Source organism: Spea bombifrons, chromosome 13, assembly GCF_027358695.1.
Source record: "Spea bombifrons isolate aSpeBom1 chromosome 13, aSpeBom1.2.pri, whole genome shotgun sequence".
Taxonomy (NCBI): Eukaryota; Metazoa; Chordata; class Amphibia; order Anura; family Pelobatidae; genus Spea; species Spea bombifrons.
Window position 1 is genome coordinate 23,305,135 of NC_071099.1, and position 19,489 is coordinate 23,324,623.

Sequence of the window (19,489 nt, forward strand, 5' to 3'; positions counted from 1 at the left end):
GGTCCCCAAAACCATGTGTCTCTCTTATCCTCCCCTGATGCCCCTCTTTCTTCCCATACATCCCTCTTCCCTCCCCTATGCCCCTCTTTCCTCCCCTATGCCTCTCTTTCTTTCCCTATCCCCCTTTCCTCCAGATGTCCCTCTTTCTTCCTCTATGCCTCCTTTTCTCTCCTGTTGCCTCTCTTTCTTTCTGGCTCCTGAATCTAAGACGAGACCAACGACTGATGGAGGTTTGAGTCATTACAGTAGGAGAAACGGGCGACTAGACGGGGGGCCGGATGGGGCCGATCTGCCGAGGGGTTCTATGCACCCACACAGTATCCCCCTCCAATCAGATCCCTGCTACGTGCCACCAGACTGATCACCTGCCTGCTACCCCCCAGCTTTGCCTCGGCTGACCCCGGCGTTTGGACTCTGTATGTATTATCTATGACAGTGACAGCGCGGCGTACTTTTAACCCATCTTCCACCTGTTACCTGAATCACGCACTGATCACAGGAGAGAGTCGGATCCGGCAACTAAATGGCTGGGTTAGGCCAGTGACATTAAAAAATGAGTTTTTGGGCTGGTGGTAATCCCCTTTTTTATTAGACCAACCCTTTTATGCCATGTGTATGTAACAAACATGTAGATACATAGTATCGCATGTATCAATGTTTTCCAAATAAATGAAGATGTATGTGAATGTTACACACAAATGTTTTGCTTCTGAAAACAGTATTCTGCAACATGCTAGAAACGCGTGGTTTTCTGGGTCTTTTTAGCGTGTTTTGTATGATGCTGCATGCTGGGCTGCTGTTCGCGCCCTATTACCTGACACATGCATGTGGTGTATGTGATGACACATGTGTTGCATGTATGTTCTCTATGTCCTGATATGTTACATACATGTGCTGCACGGCCTGATATGTTACATGCATGTGCTATATGTCCTGATATGTTACATGCATGTGCTATATGTCCTGATATGTTACATGCATGTGCTATATGTCCTGATATGTTAAATACATGTGCTCTATGTCGTGATATGTTACACGCATGTGCTCTCTGTGTTCCGGCGACTATTGTCTGGTGATCAGACCTCTGCCCATCCCAAACAGCAGCCCTCTGGCACCGAAGGGGTTAGCATTGTGGGTGGGCGGTGCATGCCGGCTGTCAGTCTGGCTGCCGGCCGTGTGCGCGCTGTGGTTGGTGGGCTTGCTGCTGACGTCACGGGGGGTGTTGCGGTGACGGTACGGTGGGCTGAGGAGGGGGCGGGGCATGCTGCCCGGTGAGAGAGCAGAGCGCTCGGGGCTCCGCCGTCTCGGTGTCCGATGCGGGCTCCGCTTCCCTCGCACTCAGAGTCCGGCCCCGGCTGCACCCATGGTGTCAAAGGACTTCAAACGGTGAGTGATGGGCAGGGGGCGGGATCTGATTGGGCAGGATGGCGGTGCCCCTGTCTGCACCCCGCAGGGAGAATAGATCCCTTACTGGGAGAATCAATCTGCAGCTGAATGAATGGATCCAATGATATGAAGAATGGATCCCCTCACTGGGAGATGGATCCTCTCTCTGCTAGAATGGGTCCCCTATAGAGAGAATGGGACCCCCCCTCTTAATATGAGAATGGATCCCATCTCCTGCTGATAGAATGGATCTCTTATTGAAATAATAGATCCCTTATTAGGAGATTGGATCCCATCTCATGCTGAGAGAATGTATCTCTCTTTTAAAGAATGGATTCCTTATTGGGTGAGTGGATCTCCTGTTGAAAGAATGCGTTACTTACAGGGAGAACGGATATATCACAGAGACAATGGGTCCCTTGTTGGGAGAATAGATTTCCAGTGGTTACCTTATTGGGAGAATGGATCTCCCACTGAGAGAATGGATCCTTTATTCTGAGAAGTGACTGATAGAAAGGTCTCCTCGTGCATGATTTTATCACCAAGATAATGGAATCGCCTTACAGAATCCTCCAGGATTCTGGATCTGCATGACAGTGACGAATCAGATCCCCCCTGCTAGATCACTCATTGAAAGAATTCATTCACTTGTCAATAGATCCCCAAGTGGGAGAAGGGGTTTTCCTGAATAGATCCCCAATATTGAGGGCCCCCCTCCATTCATTATTGGTGGAATGGACACCCCATCACCATTTAATGAATTACTGTGTAGGTAAATATTGTCACAAATTTCTCCATCACTGGCATAGTGGGGCCGTCACTGGTTCAAAGAACTGGTTTCCCCATTTCTGCTTCACCCCCCAAGTCGATTCATAGCAGAATGGATCCTCCTTACTGGATCTCTTAGTGGTAAATTGGATCCTTCTTTCTTCCTCCAGTACTCGGAGGAGACAATGTGTTGGAGGAGGATACAGAATGTTTTCCATCCTCTGGTTCCTTCACCGTGAGATGATCCCATTTGCTATTTCTTCCGTAAGAATAGAGCGGTGATCAACACCACTTAATGAACTGGAGTCTTCTAAAGGTTCCATGGAAGAACCCCTAAATTCTATCTATCCTCATGCAGAGAAAGGACCCCCCACGCACTCTGTCTTCTTCTCATTCACTCTCACCCCTAGCTTCACAGTGCTGGGCAACGGGATCTAACAAATTCTGAATTATTGGACACCTATGGATTCCTGGTCTTAACACGCCCCGAGTTTGAGATCACATGTAACCTAGAGGAACTTGTGGCCTCCTTAAGACGGTTTCCTCAGAAAATGTATCATCCTCTGAGAATCCCAGACAGTAGAACGTCCTGACTTTATTCTCGGCTGATGATGCTCGGTTTGCTCTAAGGTTCTCACGTGTTGATTAACTTGGAGAACGTGGCTTTAGAACTTTAATTCTTTCTCCGGAAGTATAACCCAAAGTTCCCGATCGCAATCGAGGACCAAACTTCTTAACAAGACAGTAAACGTCTCCAGAAGAAGGTTCTGAGGTTATTTTTGAGACGTCTTTAGAATTCTGAGATATCGCGGTGGCTTTTGTGGATACAGTTGAAGGAGATGGCCTTTGACGCTCATCCAGTGGACGTTTCCAGTCAGTCCACAGATGTGATGCCAGCCGGCGGCCACGTTCTTTCATATTTTGTTGGGAAAGATACATTTGGGTAGATCAGGGTGGGCTTTGCTTGTTATGTGATATGATTGAGAAAAGAGATGTTCTTCTTCCTTACTTCTTTCTTCACGGGAGGTTGGAGAGGAATTTAAACGAAGCAGGAGAACGTGAAGTTGGAATGTTTTTTGGTTCAGTAACTCTCTTGTGTCCCGAAGCTCTTATGAAGCATGTGAGATATTTCGGTTTCCCAAAATAATCTAGTGGTTTCTAAGGCTCGGCCTGTCTTCGTGTGACGTGTATTAGGTTCCGGCAGAGGAGGACGCTTTGGTTTGGGAGATGTTTGGTGGCCCGGTGTCCACGCTCTGAATTCCACTGCCCGTGAGAGCCCTATGGCCTGGCCGTTCTTCTGGGTTGTCTACCAGCTGAAGGACCTCAAAGCTTAATCATGCATGTTTAAATCCCCTCACTGGATTAACCTCTACCACCTCTGGGAGGCTGCTCCACTTATCTACCACTGTCTCCGTACATGGCTATGTCCCCATAGTTACGTGTGCATGTGCCATGGACGCACAGAAAGCGTGTAACTCCATCTGTATGTTTGTAAGCACATTCCGTAGACGCTATTTTGGGTTCGATAACATGCAGCCGGTCGGATGTACTTTCGATAATGATTCTGATGGCGTTAACCCTTTAAGCGCGTGCATGGCATAGAGACCTTGCCGCTGATTGGCCGTGATGCGGAGCCTGTCCCCGTACGGTCCGGCGCGCAGGCTCGCGCACTCCTACATGCGATTCCAGAAAGCGGATGAGATAAGCCGTGGCATGCGTCTGGGGCCGCGTTCGCAGACATCTCCGGGGACCTGACCAACCTCAAGTCACCTTTGGCACAGTTGGATCGTCGCTCAAACCTCGGATTTCGCTGCCTGGCTTCTCTCCCCCGCTTTTCGCAATTCAGGGGGGAAAAAAAATATTGCATTTTATTGAATTTATTTTATTTGAAGGCAAAATATATTTTTTTATTCCCCAGTCTTTTTGGGTAACATTGTAACTGTTTAATATCATTTTATTCTCCTTCTGCTTCGTTTTGATCGGGAACCAGAGGGAGGGGTTAGAATTTGGGGGTAAAAAAGACCAATTTTGTTCTTCTGATTATTCCCTTTTTTTACTACATTTGAAAGTCTTCATTGTATCGAATGTAGCGTTTGCATATTATGCAAACATTCATTATCATTGCAGTCCTCCTCGCTGATGACATCATCATGTAGCTCCATATGCAAATGAATTGATTGCTGTTAGTTTGCATATTGCGCTGCGCAATGCTGTATGACAGAGACATCGGCTGTACGCTGGCCTCCTGAACGTGCGCAGATACTCGGCATTCATCTACTTAACCTGTAGTGGGAAGTAAATGAATGAGCGGTCTGACACTAAAGAAAAAAATACGGAGGCTGCTATCCCTTTAACCCTTTCAGGAGCAGGAGGGCCGTGCAATGCATAACTAGTCAGTGTTGCTCCCCCTTCAGGACTCGAGGGGTTAAATTTGGTGCTCTGTGTAATCCTGGTTAATAATTTTTGGGCAAATAACCAAAAATCTGCGTCTCTTCTGGGACTGGCACCATTAAAAAAGCGGTATAAGGGCCCCTGGGTTTTCATTTAGGTTTTACTTTACTGAGAGGGTGGTAGATGAGTGGAACAGCCTCCCAGCAGAAGTGGTAGAGGGTAATACAGCGAGGGTATTAAACATGCATGGGATAGACATACGGCTCCTGAATCTAAGACGAGACCAACGACTGATTAAGGTTTGAGTCTTTACAGCAGGAGAAACGGGTGACTAGACGGGGGCCGGATGGGGCCGATCTGCCGGCAGATTGTGTGTTTTTAATTAGTCCCCAAAATAATTTCAAGACAAAAAAAAAAAAGAGACATCCTGCAGCCGGCAGAAGTATCGCACAAACACGCTGATGAATGCGGCGGCGCTGGAAACGATGTCACAATCCTGTTTACGCCGACGAGTCTTCTCAGTAAACTTTCTGATGTTGTTTTGCGCGTTAATGTAAACATTTTCAGTACAACATTTACAAATATTTTTCTCATCCAGTTTAAAGAGGAGCGTCGGCAAAGCCCTGTCTGCCCCGTCCCAGGGGATCGGCCACCCAGAATCCTTTGTAAACTTTCCTGATCTCTCTCCACGGCTGTCGGGATAACTCCCTGCTCTAACGACTCCAACCTTAATCAGTCGTTGGTCTCGTCTTAGATTCAGGAGCCGTATGTCTATCCCATGCATGTTTAATACCCTCACTGTATTACCCTCTACCACCTCTGCTGGGAGGCTGTTCCACCTATCTACCACCCTCTCAGTACCGGTCTCTATACCAGGGTAAAGCAGCCGGTAATCCATTTAACTAAGACTCCCACCGGCCTCAGCCGTATCCCCAGTCTTTTACTGCCGGCACCTAAATATATGTTTTATTATATTGATCTCTCAGGTTCAAGCCGGATTTTTTTTTTTTCCTCCCCATATAGCCCAGTGAGCGGCGTCAGCCGTTTAGCGTACATTCCTGCAGAGCCACATCCATTCATCACGCTTCTTCCCCTACGAAGTCATCGGCTGTAATCTGAGCATTTGCATATTTCTGGCGTTTCGTCTTTTTTTTTATGATTACAAAACCCTTCCTGTTGTAAAAGTCCTGTTCCGGCAGCCGCTTTACTGTAACGTGAAACATCCCCCACCCCGAGCCAAAAATAAACTCCAAAAAATGTAAAATATGTCAAATAACAAAAAAAAAGAAATCAAACACATCACCGTTCCTTTAATTACTATTATTATTTATTTTTATTATATATATATATATATATATATATCGCCATCATATTCCGCAGCGGTGTACCACATCCAGTGTTTGAGGATGTGCTGCCCCTATCACTCTTATCCAGCCTGTAGCCTGGTTCTGTATACCCCGGGATTCCCGGAGGGGGGGTAATTATTCCCCCCCGTTGGCTGCGGGCTCAGTCGCTGGTTGGTACGCAGCCTGCAAGCCTCGCCGTTGGGCATATAAGGAAAAAGAGGCGCATTATCTGCCTTATTTCCAGGGAAGGCATGCGCATTCTCCCGGCCGCCGGCGCCGTCACGGATTTTCCACCCGGGGCGACCCGCGAGCGATTTGGTGTTTACGCGATCCGTCTCGCTCCCAAACCTGCTGTCTCTTTTTAAAATAAGCAGCGCTCGGTCTGTTTAACGCTACGCGTCCTCTCAACCTAACGCAGTACCGCCATATATAAAATGCAGAGACTATAGGGTTAAATTATAGTTATTGTATTATACCCAAAAAGAAGTGGGGGAGGGGGGGTATGGTTTTATGAGCACTTTCATGCACAGATACCACTTTTTACCGTTCACATACCTAGAAACGGGGAGAAAAAAATTAGAACCGGTTAACCGAACAAAGCGACAATTTTTTTTCCTGGTTTTGAGGTTTATTTGAACTGGGTTTTTTTTTTAGTTTCAGAAGCATCGGTTGTTAAAATTTGAGACTCGATCTGCTTAAATCCAGCCAGTTTTTGGGGCGTATCCAGGTGGTATCCAGGTGGTATCCAGGTGGTGTGAGATTCCAACCCGTAAAGACAGGCTGGGGGAATCTTGGCATCATAAATGGTCACATCCATGGGTTTCACCTGGCGGGTACCGGCCCTCAGCCACGCCCTCTCGCTGCCTAACACGCCCTTCCGATAACTGCGTGGGCGTCCCGTGCGCTTTACGGGAGATCCAGCCCAGAAAGTTCTAAAAATTAATATTAACATTCCAGATTAGAACGCTGACCCGGGTCAGCTATAAATACTCCCCCCGTGGGAACGTGGCGGGCTTTCTGTGGCTTTATTTGAACGGATTCTGAGGCAAAAAGAAAAAGTATCTTTCTCTACAGCTAAAGCCCGGAAGCCGTCCTGCAACGTGGTGACCTCGGCGGACGCCAATATTTAATTGTTTCCTGTTTTTATTTTGACAGGTTCATGAACCACAGAGCCCCGGCAAACAGTCGCTACAAACCAACATGCTACGAACACGCTGCTAACTGTTACACTCATGCAGTAAGTACTCGCATGCCGCTTCCCTCGCTCCATACAGCTTCCTCCAGCAGACCTCTTGTGATTGACCTGTACATTCCTTACTCTACCCACCTCCAGTGGGTTGGGAGAAGACCACAAATACAAATTTCCCGCTATCGACCGGTGGCAATTGAAGGCCCAATGTGCTCTCAATCCCCGTGAGCGAGTTGGGAGTGCCCACACGCGCATGCTTACTTCCACACATCTAGTTCCTCTGCTCGGATTTAAATCAAACCAACGAGCGACATTTGTTTGGGATGTGGCCGACAGCTGTCACCGGGTGGGTCTCGTAGGCCCGTGGAGACAGTTGCAAAATGAAGGAAACCGGGGTAAATATTCAGGATTTGAGGCCGAACGAGAAAGCTGGTGGGTGTCGCTCCTCAATAAAAACAACAAAATATCGTTTCCCAAACCTCCCAATTATTTAAGGTTTAAACTGCAATTGTTTTTAACTCTTTAATGAGTTAGCCTCTCCCCGCCCTGCGCTTAGTAATAATCATTTACTTTCATACCTGACAAGTGTCCTTTTTTAGTTCCTCTTTGGGCCCCAAACCCATTTGCCCCTCCCCCCTGATGCCCCTCTTTCCTCCCCTGATGCCCCTCTTTCCTCCCCTGATGCCCCTCTTTCCTCCCCTGATGCCTCTCCTCTCCTGATGCCCCTCTTTCCTCTCCTGATGCCCCTCTTTCCTCTCCTGATGCCCCTCTTTCCTCTCCTGACGCCCCTCTTTCCTCTCCTGATGCCCCTCTTTCCTCTCCTGATGCCCCTCTTTCCTCTCCTGATGCCCCTCTTTCCTCTCCTGACGCCCCTCTTTCCTCTCCTGACGCCCGTCTTTCCTCCCCTGATGCCCCTCTTTCCTCTCCTGACGCCCCTCTTTCCTCCCCTGATGCCCCTCTTTTCTAGGAGCTGTAGTTTATTGTCTGAATTAAAAACAGGCATTAAATTCAGTTAAAAAAATAGAAAAAATCCATGATTTGGGGACCAAAACAACAGTCATTGTTTATATTAATATATATGGCGGGACAGACAAAAAATATTTGAGGTTTGCAGTTAATATTTTGAGTTTTGAAGGTCTTACTAATTCCAAACATCGTTGCGTATCGCGAGCCGAAGGAACAAGGAAAGAAGCGTTTTATAACGTGGCGTGACCGAGACTTTGTTCTGCGGATTAAGAGCCGGTGACTCATCTGAAGTGCGCGCTGGAATTCAAACCGTAGCCGAGTGTTAACCCTGATTATTGCGCCCGTCCATTTGGCTTCGGCCCCTTTGGTAAATAACGTGTGTCTGGCCGCGGGACGTCGGGGAGCCTTTCACTCTGTAACCCTTTGCGAGTCGGAACGTTTCTTATAAATGGCTTCCACGTCCCATGATGCCAACCCTCAACATGAATACATTGACCGAGAATTTTTATGGTTAGGCCAACGGGACCTTCACAGGTGGCGCCACCGATCAGATTTAATGTACTAAATTTCACGCTCGATCTCTTTCACAAGTCGTATTTAGCCAGTTTTTTCCTCCCCTTCTATGTTCTGCCATTGAAGTTCACATAACAATTCTAGAAAGGTGAGGTTCCAAAAAGTGTCTGACGAGGAGCTCCAATGTGGGCTCTTAACTCAACTTAACTTAATTCCGGTTTTTCTGAGCATTACAAGGTTGAGTTCAAATTACTTTTGATCTTAATGGGGCTTCCTCGATTGGTTGGGAAAATAAAACCCAGACAATGCTGGATCGTTGGGTATTTTTGTTAAATAGGCAATCATGCCCAGGGAGTCCAAAGGGCCGGCCCTGGGAAGTTCTCGTGTATTTTGACCCTGTTACTTTTTGGAGGACATCAAGTTAACAAGACCAAGCCTTTCAGTATCCCCAGAAATCGGAGCTATGACCCAACCAGGTTGCGTAACGGAGCTCGCGGAGTACAGATGCCCCGACAATACTCCGTGACGACCCAGATTAGGGTCACCTTGTCCCTTTTTTTTGTTTAGAGGGCCACCTCCGTGCCAACATCAATACAAAAAGGCCCTTTTTTGAGCTGAATTCCAAAACATTCCAGTTTCGTGATGTTCCCGGGCCGGCCTTTGATATGCAAACATTCCCTATTGACCGTTCGCCGCACTTTGTCCATTTTCCCATTCTTGTCCTCATTTTGAAGCCTTGGAGGTAGTTGAGACGGCAGTGAAGACCATCTGCATTGGTTGGGTTGGCCAGCCGGTGGGGGGTCTGTTCGCACTGCGGTCGGCCAGGCTTGGGGCGGCATACTAAAAAGTTTCCTATTGAGGTTTATTCATCGCTTTGGACGTTCCCACAGCACCAATGGTTCTATAAAAAAAAGCTGGATTATCCTGCCGATGGTTCCGTTGCTATAGAAACCTGATAGGAGCCCAAGAAGTCTCTGTGAGAATGTCCCTCCGCATTCAAGAAGGAAATAAATAACATAAAAGAGTTGGAACGTGTCCAGGAATGACGTTTTATTTATTTTATGAATGCTGTGCCAATTTAAAGGCAAAATGTATTATAAATAATGTAATTTAAAGAGGTTTTACTTTTTTAGAATGTTCGTGTTTGAGAGTTCCATGGAAAGTTTTGAATTCTCTACCCAGGTCACTATGTGACATACGTGGTACCCGTACAGATATAAATCTGGAATCTGTCTACGATGTGGGTCCGCTAACCACGCACATTCTAGACAGACAGAATGCTCGGGAATGCTGCTTTATTATTATTATTATTATTATTATTTATTTTAAATTCCTCTTATTTATTTATTTTTTAGTTCCTCATCGTTCCTGCCATCGTGGGGAGTGCTCTGCTGCACCGCCTGTCCGACGACCGATGGGAAAGCATAACCGCTTGGATCTACGGCTTCGGCCTGTGCACTCTTTTTATAGTGTCCACCGTATTTCATATAGTAACCTGGAAAAAGAGTCACCTACGGTACGGATGGCGATGATCCCGAACCCTGGCGTTGAGTATAGAAACGGCTTTATGGAAATATTATTATACAATAGTATATATATATATATATATATATATATATATAAAACTATTTTACGCTGCTATGGCAACAAGGCTTTTCAACCTATCATTTAATCCGAATAAAATGTGAGAAATGATCGGCCGGTTCAGCGAATCATGTCCCTCGTCGATCCGCCGCGTCTGTATATTCCCGCAGGGTGACGCTTTCTCTCCGTTATTTATTGAGAGCTGTCTCAGGTACGGGGCGTTTCGGGTCACTTTACCTCTTTTTTTTGTGTTTTTCAGGACGGTGGAGCACTGCTTCCACATGTGCGACCGAATGGTGATCTACTTTTTCATAGCGGCGTCCTACGCGCCATGGTGGGTGATCGCTAGAGACGATCTCTGATATTCTTTTCTCATTTAACTTCATTTATTAAAAAAATTATAATAATAATAAAATAAAAATGAATTTATTCTGCTGTTCTTCACAGGTTAAACCTGCGCGAACTGGGTCCCTTGGCTTCTCACATGCGTTGGTTCATATGGCTGATGGCGGCAGGGGGAACAATTTACGTGTTTTTGTACCATGAAAAGTATGTAATAAATGAGAATAAATATTTTCTTTTTTTATGCATTTTACAGTTTTTTTATGACCGGAAAATGCTAGTTTTTAATATATATATATATAGTTTGCTTAGGATAAGAGAGATCAGTGCGTGTAGCTCTTAATATGATACATACGTGATCTCACCTTGTTTCAGGCAAAAGCCTGGTAGATTTATTGAGCTACATAGCACCATCATAGTCCATAGCGCTGTACAATACGTACTGACCTCGCCTGGCTTGCAAGCACATTATGTATCTATACATTGCACAAGAAAAGGGTAAAAAAAATAGATTTTTTTTATCCCCAAAAATCTATTTAAATCTCCCTGTCTTAAACATAGCGGTATTAACCCTTCGCCCCACGGTGCCTCTGTGTAGAACCTGTGAATGTACGTTGTAGGATAGAATGCGATGTATAGTTTGAGTTCACGAGAGCTCCGACCACCGAATAATTCTCATTGTTCTTTGCACGTTCCGAGCCGGCTTTCTGCGCATGCACAAGATGTATTTAAATTACGTGGCAAGACGACGGAGAGAGAGACGTCCGTCCCGTTACATCATTATTATTTTTTTGGGGCATTTTGAGCCATTAAGAACCTATTTATTCCTTTTAGGTATAAGATTGTTGAACTCCTCTTCTACTTAGCAATGGGATTTTCACCTGCCTTAGTAGTGACATCCATGGTAAGGAACGCCTGTTCGTGGATGAAACTATTATTTATTCATTTGTCAATAAGTATATTTTTAAATAAAATGTAAATCTATACCATTCCCTGTATTTCCTGCATTAAGATTAATATCTATTTTTTTTTTTTACCAAAATTACCATTGATATAATTAATTATAATAATATAATATAATTATAATTAATAATAATATTTATTATTCATTATAATATATATTTCATAATAATTGATCATTTTCTTTATTCCCGTTACTATTTGTTATCCGCGCTATTTTACTACCATATGTAATATTTAAAATTAGATACGCCCTCTCTGTGATATAATAATTGTCCTCCAGTTTCTATCTAACCCTGTAATAGGCTTTAATTAATCTTATTGGTTTTGGGTCAGCAGGCACTCTTTATGTATAAATAGGGAGGGGGGAGGAAGTCAAAATTATAAATGATTTGCTACATGGCTGGCAATAAAATACTGGATTTACCAAAGTGCTTGTCGTGTGGATTATACTGGGAATCTGCCATCTGTCTCAATACCGAGCCATCTGCTACTGAAATAAAAAAAAAAACAATAAAAAAATTCTATTAAATATAATAATCTACACCGTTTTTTTTAATGTTTTTTTTTAAAGTTATATATTTTTTTAAACCAATACGAAAAAAAATTCCGGGACAAATGTGTCGCAAAAAGCTGCTAAAAACAGTAGATTTATTATTTATTTATTTTTTACATTTTTTTTGGGGGGGGTATTATAAAAAAAAATTAACCTGATGACATAAGCAGCTGAAGTAACTTTCACATAGTTATTATTAATGTGGGTGCCTTAAAATGCAATGTAAAAATAGTAAAAATCTATTTAGAGAAATAAATGTGTATTTACAAACCGGATAATTAAAATGAAATGAAAAATATTTGTCTTTAAAAAAAAAAAAAAAGAAAATAATAAAAACAATTAAAGATAATTATCGAGAAATAAATCAAGCATTAAAATAAAATAAAAATCTTATTCTTGTGCACCAAGCAGAAATGTCATATTTTCTAAATACTGAACCAGACCCCTGTAAATTTTTAAACTCCTTCAATTATTTTTTTAATTTAATATTAGAATTTTTATTAGATGCTATTATTAGAGTTTAAATTAACAGTCTGGAAAATAACAACTTACAAAAAAATATATTTATTTAAAATAAATAAAAAATTAACGCCTCCACCTTCAAAAAAAGTTTCTCTGAACTGAAAATTTAAATACATCTTTTTCTGCTTCAAAAACACTTTATTTTATTTTATTTTTTATTTTATTTTGTTTACAAAGTAGCTTTAGAAGATGTTGACTATTTTGTTAACTAAGCTCTTTCTTTGTCTTTGAATTTATTCTTTGGTATTCTTCGCCCCGCAGAATAACACGGAGGGCTTGCAAGAACTGGCGTGGGGAGGTCTCATCTACTGCCTGGGGGTCGTATTCTTCAAGAGCGACGGAATCATCCCTTTCGCTCACGCCATATGGCACCTCTTCGTCGCCCTCGCCGCCGCCGTGCACTATTACGCAATCTGGAAATACCTTTACAAGAGTCCATCCGCCGACATGATCCGTCACGTATGACAAAACTTTTAGCGGTTATCAGTATTACTTGATCCTTTAAGGAATGTATGGCGAGGCGAGGGGGGGGGGATTTTACGATACACACAAAAATGCACTGACTTTATCTGGTTCCTTATGAACAACAACTGTGAACAAGATGTGTATCGTTTCCATATATATTAACTATATATATATATATTATATTATAAATATATATATATTATATTATAAATATATATATATTATATTATAAATATATATATATTTATATTTATTATAAATTTATATATATATAAATATATATATATATATAATTTATTTATAATAAATATATATATATTTATAATATAATATATATATATTATAATATATATATATATATATATATATAAATAATATATATATATGATATATATATTTATAATATATATATGGAAAGGCCCATTCCGCCATTATTGCAGCTGCTCTTGTTAGCACTTGCGATTGGCTTACTTAATGTTTACAAAGCAGAGAGATTTTTTCTTTAATCTGTACTTTTTGATCACATTTTTTAAACAGCAAAGACGTATTTCTTTACAAAAAAATGAATTACCGTATTTTCAAACACGCCAGTGGTTATGGGGGAAAAAAAAGAGGGTATTTTTCTCTCCCCTCTGTTTATATAGGCACTTAAAATAAAAACCAGGATTTATATACATTCCAAAAAGCCGCACACATGGCTCGTCGGGCTGCAACGCGTTTACTGCCTACGCTAAGCTGAAAAAAACCCATCGGTCTCGTGCGTCTAAAAATGATCTAGAAGTCGGCGGTGCTTAAAAACGATCTAAAATAAACCCAAAAAATAATCCATTCGTGATAGCAGAAATGTGTATTTCTACTTTACCATTGAAATTATGAGCTAAGAAAGATTTGCTTTTGGTGGGTTCAGAAGCAGCAGCGCCTCTGGGATCTCCTAAGTGGACTTAGAATACCATCCCTGCTTGAAAACAGGTGATCTTGAGAACTTGTCTGAGCCTTTATTTGTATCTCGATTCATGCAGGAACCTCTTCTCGCTTTTAAGTCCTTTAAGGAGTACCCGGAGGGGTCTTCAGGACCCCCGCTCGTCGTGCCCGGTATTAATAGGAACGGTCTTTCAAGTTGCTGTTAACATAATGTTGATAAAGTACGGTATGTGGTGCTGGTATAATGTAAATGAGTATTTTTTTGTGACCAAGCAGTTTTGACAGATGAGTTGTAACCTGTGTACGGCGTCCATGAGGCTGATAAAAAATATATATATTTATATTATTTTTTAAATATTTTAAATTTTTTTTTTTTTTTAGTAAAGAGGCCAAAAACTGTTGAGAACTGATAAGGAACTTGGCCTGTAACATCTCATCTCGACGTCAGTGATTACATTTAAATTCTTCACTAGATAAACTGCATTTTATCTCCTTTACATAAAACCGAGAGGTCCTCTCTCTCCCATCGGTGGGGGGGGGGGCAAAACGATAAAGCGAGTGGGCGATGTCATGTGATGTAGCAGGAGGTGCTTTGCATGTTTCGTGCCGGAATAGTTGAGCGTCGGCTAAAGCATTGTCTTTGAGAGAAAGATGCTCCGTGGAAGGTTTAGTGCTGGAAGATGGCGCGTTGGCGCCCGTGGGCATGAATGTCTTGAGACGTCTTGCGAGTGTCTTATATTAAGATGTCCGTTTATTTTTGTTTTCACGACACGATGCCTTGTCTTGAAGTCTTTCCCTTGTTGTCGTAGTTATTTGTGCTCCTGCGTCCTCCCTCCAGGACTCCGTTCTTATTATAGATTCAGCCTACGGTTTGTTTGTCGACTCTAACAACGTTTCGCAGGACGCTTTCCGAAGAGATACTGTAGCTATAAAAAAAAAAGAGGGCTTCGCAACATCAAATAGAAAAGAAAAAACCTGAAATAAGGTCAATGGAATGGTGTGAATTTAAAATGTTCATTGTAGTTCATACCTACTCTGGTCCTTACACCTGTCCTTGAGGACCACCAATGGTCCAGTTTTTATGGAGATCCCTGTGTTGAACATGGCTAGATATTGAATAATCTTGGGTGATCCTCCCGTGTTGGTTGAGGAACCCCTTCCATGCGATTTGATTTCGTTGGGTAGGTCCAAGTCCCCGTTCCTCCAACCAAGGAGAACGATGATTTTATCTTCTCCTTATTTTGGACCAGGCCTAATGAACCATGGCTGTGATCCTTCTTGTAGAACGTGTTCTCTCTGTCCTAAGCTAGGGACTATTTAAAACGGCCCTGCCACGGACATCCAGTAGGACAGCCCTGCCCTAGAGGTATTTTTTTATATTCTCGCTTACCTTTAGTATCGAAAAAAAAATTAACCAAAGCAATTTGTTGGTAATTTGCAGTGATACGAACATTCTGATAAGAAACAAAAGCGCTACTTTACTTTTAACCCAACTAAAAAACCAACCCCCCCACCACCACCACTAGGTGGACCTTTTGGCTTCTCAGTTCTTATTTTATGTATGCGGTCATCAGGGGGGAAATAAATATATGAAATGTGAAAAAGTTCTAGTCCTGGAAACGGTTAATGACTTATTATTATTTGCAGATTGTAGGGCCCTCCAAAAATGTATTACATTAAAGTATCAATTTCCACGTAGATATTCTCATCTGTTTAGGTCGGAATCTACCACGAATGTTTTTGTTTTCTTTCGATCTCTACCTCTAAATGTATTATCCAGTATTTGTAACAAAAGTGCCAGTTTTTTGTCTTTTTATTGACTTTGTAGGGCTACGTGTATCTGTCCATAATTACAATGTCTCTGTCTCTTGTTGATAAAAGTTCCACGTTTAGCGAGTCAAACAATGACTAGATGTAGGCTGCCAAGTTACGTAGATTAAAAAAAATGTAGAGCAATTTGGGTAAAAATCGGGCAAAATTACAATACATTTGGCAAATTCACAGTTTAGTAGAGCTCAACTGAATTCAATATTTGTTGACGTCAACGGGAACTCAACTAAAACTGACTTTCCCTCTGAGTGGACGATACAGACGCAGAATCCACATTTTTTTGGGCCAAAATTATTATTAATGACTAATTAAAGATATCGCAGACATTGATTATTAAAGAACGTGAACGTCAGAGGAAATGTTTTCTAGAAAACAACTTGAATTCCAAATTCCAGAATTACCTTCCAACAATACAATCCCCCAAAAAATTCCTAAAACACACGACTTCTGGAAAGGTAAATTGAAATAAAAATCACGGATTTGATTATTTAGGGCACTTTTTACATCAACAAAACAAGTCTATTTCTAGATATTCGCTTAATACAAAAACTAAACGAATGTTTGTGTCCAAATGATTTTTTTTAATAAAATACAAATTGAATTTAAATTTAAATCTGTTATTAAAATGGATTGCGGACAATTTGCCTGCCGCACTTCTGTGTGCGAGCGTTTTGTATGTCGTGTTAACGGGAGCAACGCATTTGTAGCTCAAATTTTGTACGCCTCTTTCCAGTTTGTCCGCTCCCCTTTTGTACGAGATTGTGTACCTTAACCACTAAACACGTAGCTGCTCACTGTACTTTGCGTTTTGGACATTTGTGGATTGTCTTTAAGTATTAACTAAAAATGGTTTGAGATTAAACTTTTTCCACTTTTCTGTAAACCTTTTTTTTTTTTTGTGTTTGTTTTTCATTCTCATACATTTTCAGTGTACAAATAATAAAAAAAAAGTAATAAAAAAAAATACATGGCGTTTTCTTGTTGTTGTTATAACAATGTTGTTTTAAGGTCAAAAACAAATGCGAATAGGAAGAACAAATTAAAATGTTGTCCGCTCGGCCAGCCTTGTCATACAGAAGAGCTGGGATGCTTTGATTATCGGTCCATTAGAGGTAGGGCACCCATAAAAATATTGGGGGGGGGGACTTAAAATATTAATCAAAAATAAGGGGTAGATAAAATTTAACTCGGATTAGATCTCTAGGATTTTATTTCATTTGCACCACAAGTACATTTTTGTGATGGGAGCCATATTGTGATTATTTGGGAAACCAACATTATTTGGGATTCATTAGTACTAGAAATGAGCAAAATTAGGATGAATGGGATGGAAAAACTCTTTGGATCCGGGGGGATTTTCCAGCTCTTCTCCAGACATGACGAGAAGAGTGTTTGCATTCGCGAGCTTGTTACAGTGTTGTATTTCTGGCGGAGATAAGATACGGAATGTATATTTATAGAAGCCGATCAGCAGGTTACCTATTAGTGCTGCCTCAGCATTTTTGCAATTTTTTTTTTTATCAAATGTTTCTGCGGATCTCGGACTCAAACCTTTTGCAGGCATTCTGTTCCGCTTTAAAGATAAAATTCCTGTAAAAGAAACAAAATCGTCATCAGATCTACACAGCCGACAACCCGAAGGCGCTTAGCAAGGTGCTAGAACCTGGTCTTACATCATATCTTCTCAATGGAAGCTATACACAACAAATATTATTTTCACTCCAATGTCCCTCTTAAGAATAGCATTAAGCCAATCTTTCATTCCCCTCCGTTTACTTACCTGCCGGCGAGGACCCGACAGCGCGTTTTGGACACAGTCGGCAGTTGCATGACCTCCTAGGGATAAATCAGAAAATTATCACGCAAATCGAATTTTGGCAAAATCTTTTTAAGAGATCAGATTATTTTTTTTTTACACCCATATAGTTTAGTATTTTAAAAAGAATAATGGATATTGCTGTGCTAGCCCATGAGAAAGCAGAGTCTTTGGTCAAAGTTGATATATTTTACTAGGGCCAACACAGCAGAAGACCCAAGTTATCAGGAACTCGGAGGAACGGAATTCCATCTGAAAAAAAAGGAAACATCTGAGGTTCTGAAAACTTATGTATCTTTTTTCTTTGCTGCCCAAATAAAATGCATCACTGCCGACCGGCGACGGAATTTTCCATTCAAGGCATTTGAGTGACATCTAGTGGTAGAAAACAGAACTGCAACAAAACCGCAAACCACACAAAACAAAACTAGTACAGCAAATATTTTTTTTTTACAAAAAACACTCAAAGAAGGAAAAAACATCTCAGTAACAGAAACTTTTAACATTTTATTAAACATTACAAATAAAACAAAGGGAACGAGTGATGCCGACCCAATGCCAAACCCATTCCTTGACAATAAGCAGAGTTATTGGCATAATATAACTATATATAATAAGCGTGAAATCATTTAGCGCCATCATAAAATAAAAAAAAAATACAAAGCTTGATGTCATCAGAAATGTAGCTTTCATATTTTTTTCTTTAAATCTTTGAATATTTTTTTTTTAGGTTGCATTGTTATGAAATATTTTATGATTGTTAATGCTATGTACACGGATACATAACGCGCGCGGATACAGTAAATTCCCTGCGTAATCACCAATGGGCTGCTGTAAATAGAAAAATAGAGTATTGTTATTTACCATTTTTTATCTTCTTGGCTCATGAATTTATATAAATGTATTTAAATATATAAATTCATAGGTATGTATACGTGTATATTTATATAAACATAAATATATATATAATAATTTTTATATAATTCGTTTCATAGCTTCAATTACCAAATATATGACCGTTGTCTAATATAAAAAGGTAATTATTTTTGTGTGATTTTGTAAACTTAAAATGTTTGATTAAACACTTTAAAACGATCAGCTGTGTATTTCAGGGAAATTGTTCATTATTTAATGCATTTTACTCCAAAATGTAAAATAAGCAATCACGTTCTAGTGAACTTTGCAATGCTTATAGAATCTGAAAACGCCTTTATTTCAAGATTCGCAATTGAAACCGTAAAATATTGCGTATTTTCCGATAATCCTATGAAACATCAGGAAATTTACCTAAATTTCCTAAAAATAAATTTATAGTAGATCTTAGATTCATTATGTCCATAAAATAAGTGAGATTTTTCTTCCTCTATATACATTTATAGTTGGGTATAGATAACTATCTATATGTAACATACACATAAATCCATACACTATCGATCACCCTTTTCTTTCTCCGCAACAGAACAAACTTTTTAAACACAAGAAAGTATGACGTAAAAAATGAGGTGCAAAATGATGAAAACATATAATATGAATAATTATAATATACACTCATAATATATATCTTTCAAAGGTCTATTCCACATTTAAATCAGATGTATATACAACGAAACAGTTGCCTTCTGCACAACAATATATTCTGTTTGACATTCATTCGGTCACAAAGCAAGCTGAATTCCACAAATTGAACAGGAAGTGACATATCAACTTCCTCCTGCTACAGTAGGCAGTACGGAAGATGGGGCAGGTTCGCTAAATCGTGTTCCTTAAAGTAGTTTGTTATAAACAGAAGCATAGATAGGCGAGTATGGGGCGTGCTGTTGGCCAGTGGCCATGCAGGGCCCGTATGCCACATATATCTATGGTATAGATAATATATTGACGATATATTTGCATACATTTTATATGCAAATCAAAATATTTACTTCCTCTGCACA

General features: G+C 41.0%; 1 protein-coding gene across 2 annotated transcripts; it reads left to right on the forward strand.

Moving 5' to 3' along the window:
* Positions 1-1,253: 1,253 nt before the first annotated feature.
* On the forward strand, positions 1,254-13,112 carry MMD (monocyte to macrophage differentiation associated). Of its 2 annotated transcripts, XM_053452716.1 has the most exons (7): positions 1,254-1,386; positions 7,047-7,128; positions 9,915-10,075; positions 10,403-10,477; positions 10,591-10,692; positions 11,320-11,389; positions 12,785-13,112. In XM_053452716.1, the coding sequence occupies exons 1-7, from the start codon at positions 1,262-1,264 to the stop codon at positions 12,986-12,988; spliced, it is 819 nt and encodes a 272-aa protein (XP_053308691.1). In that variant the 5' UTR covers positions 1,254-1,261; the 3' UTR covers positions 12,989-13,112. The 2 variants fall into 2 exon arrangements, with proteins under 2 accessions (XP_053308691.1, XP_053308692.1); XM_053452717.1 differs by lacking the exon at positions 11,320-11,389 and having other exon boundaries at positions 12,785-13,110.
* The last annotated feature ends 6,377 nt before the right edge of the window (positions 13,113-19,489 follow it).

Coding starts and splice junctions, on each gene's coding strand:
- MMD (XM_053452716.1), top strand. CDS start 1,262: ATGCTGCCCGGTGAGAGAGCAGAGCGCTCGGGGCTCCGCCGTCTCGGT. Junction 1,387..7,046: donor GTGTCAAAGGACTTCAAACG/GTGAGTGATGGG, acceptor TTATTTTGACAG/GTTCATGAACCACAGAGCCC. Junction 10,478..10,590: donor GCGGCGTCCTACGCGCCATG/GTGGGTGATCGC, acceptor TGTTCTTCACAG/GTTAAACCTGCGCGAACTGG.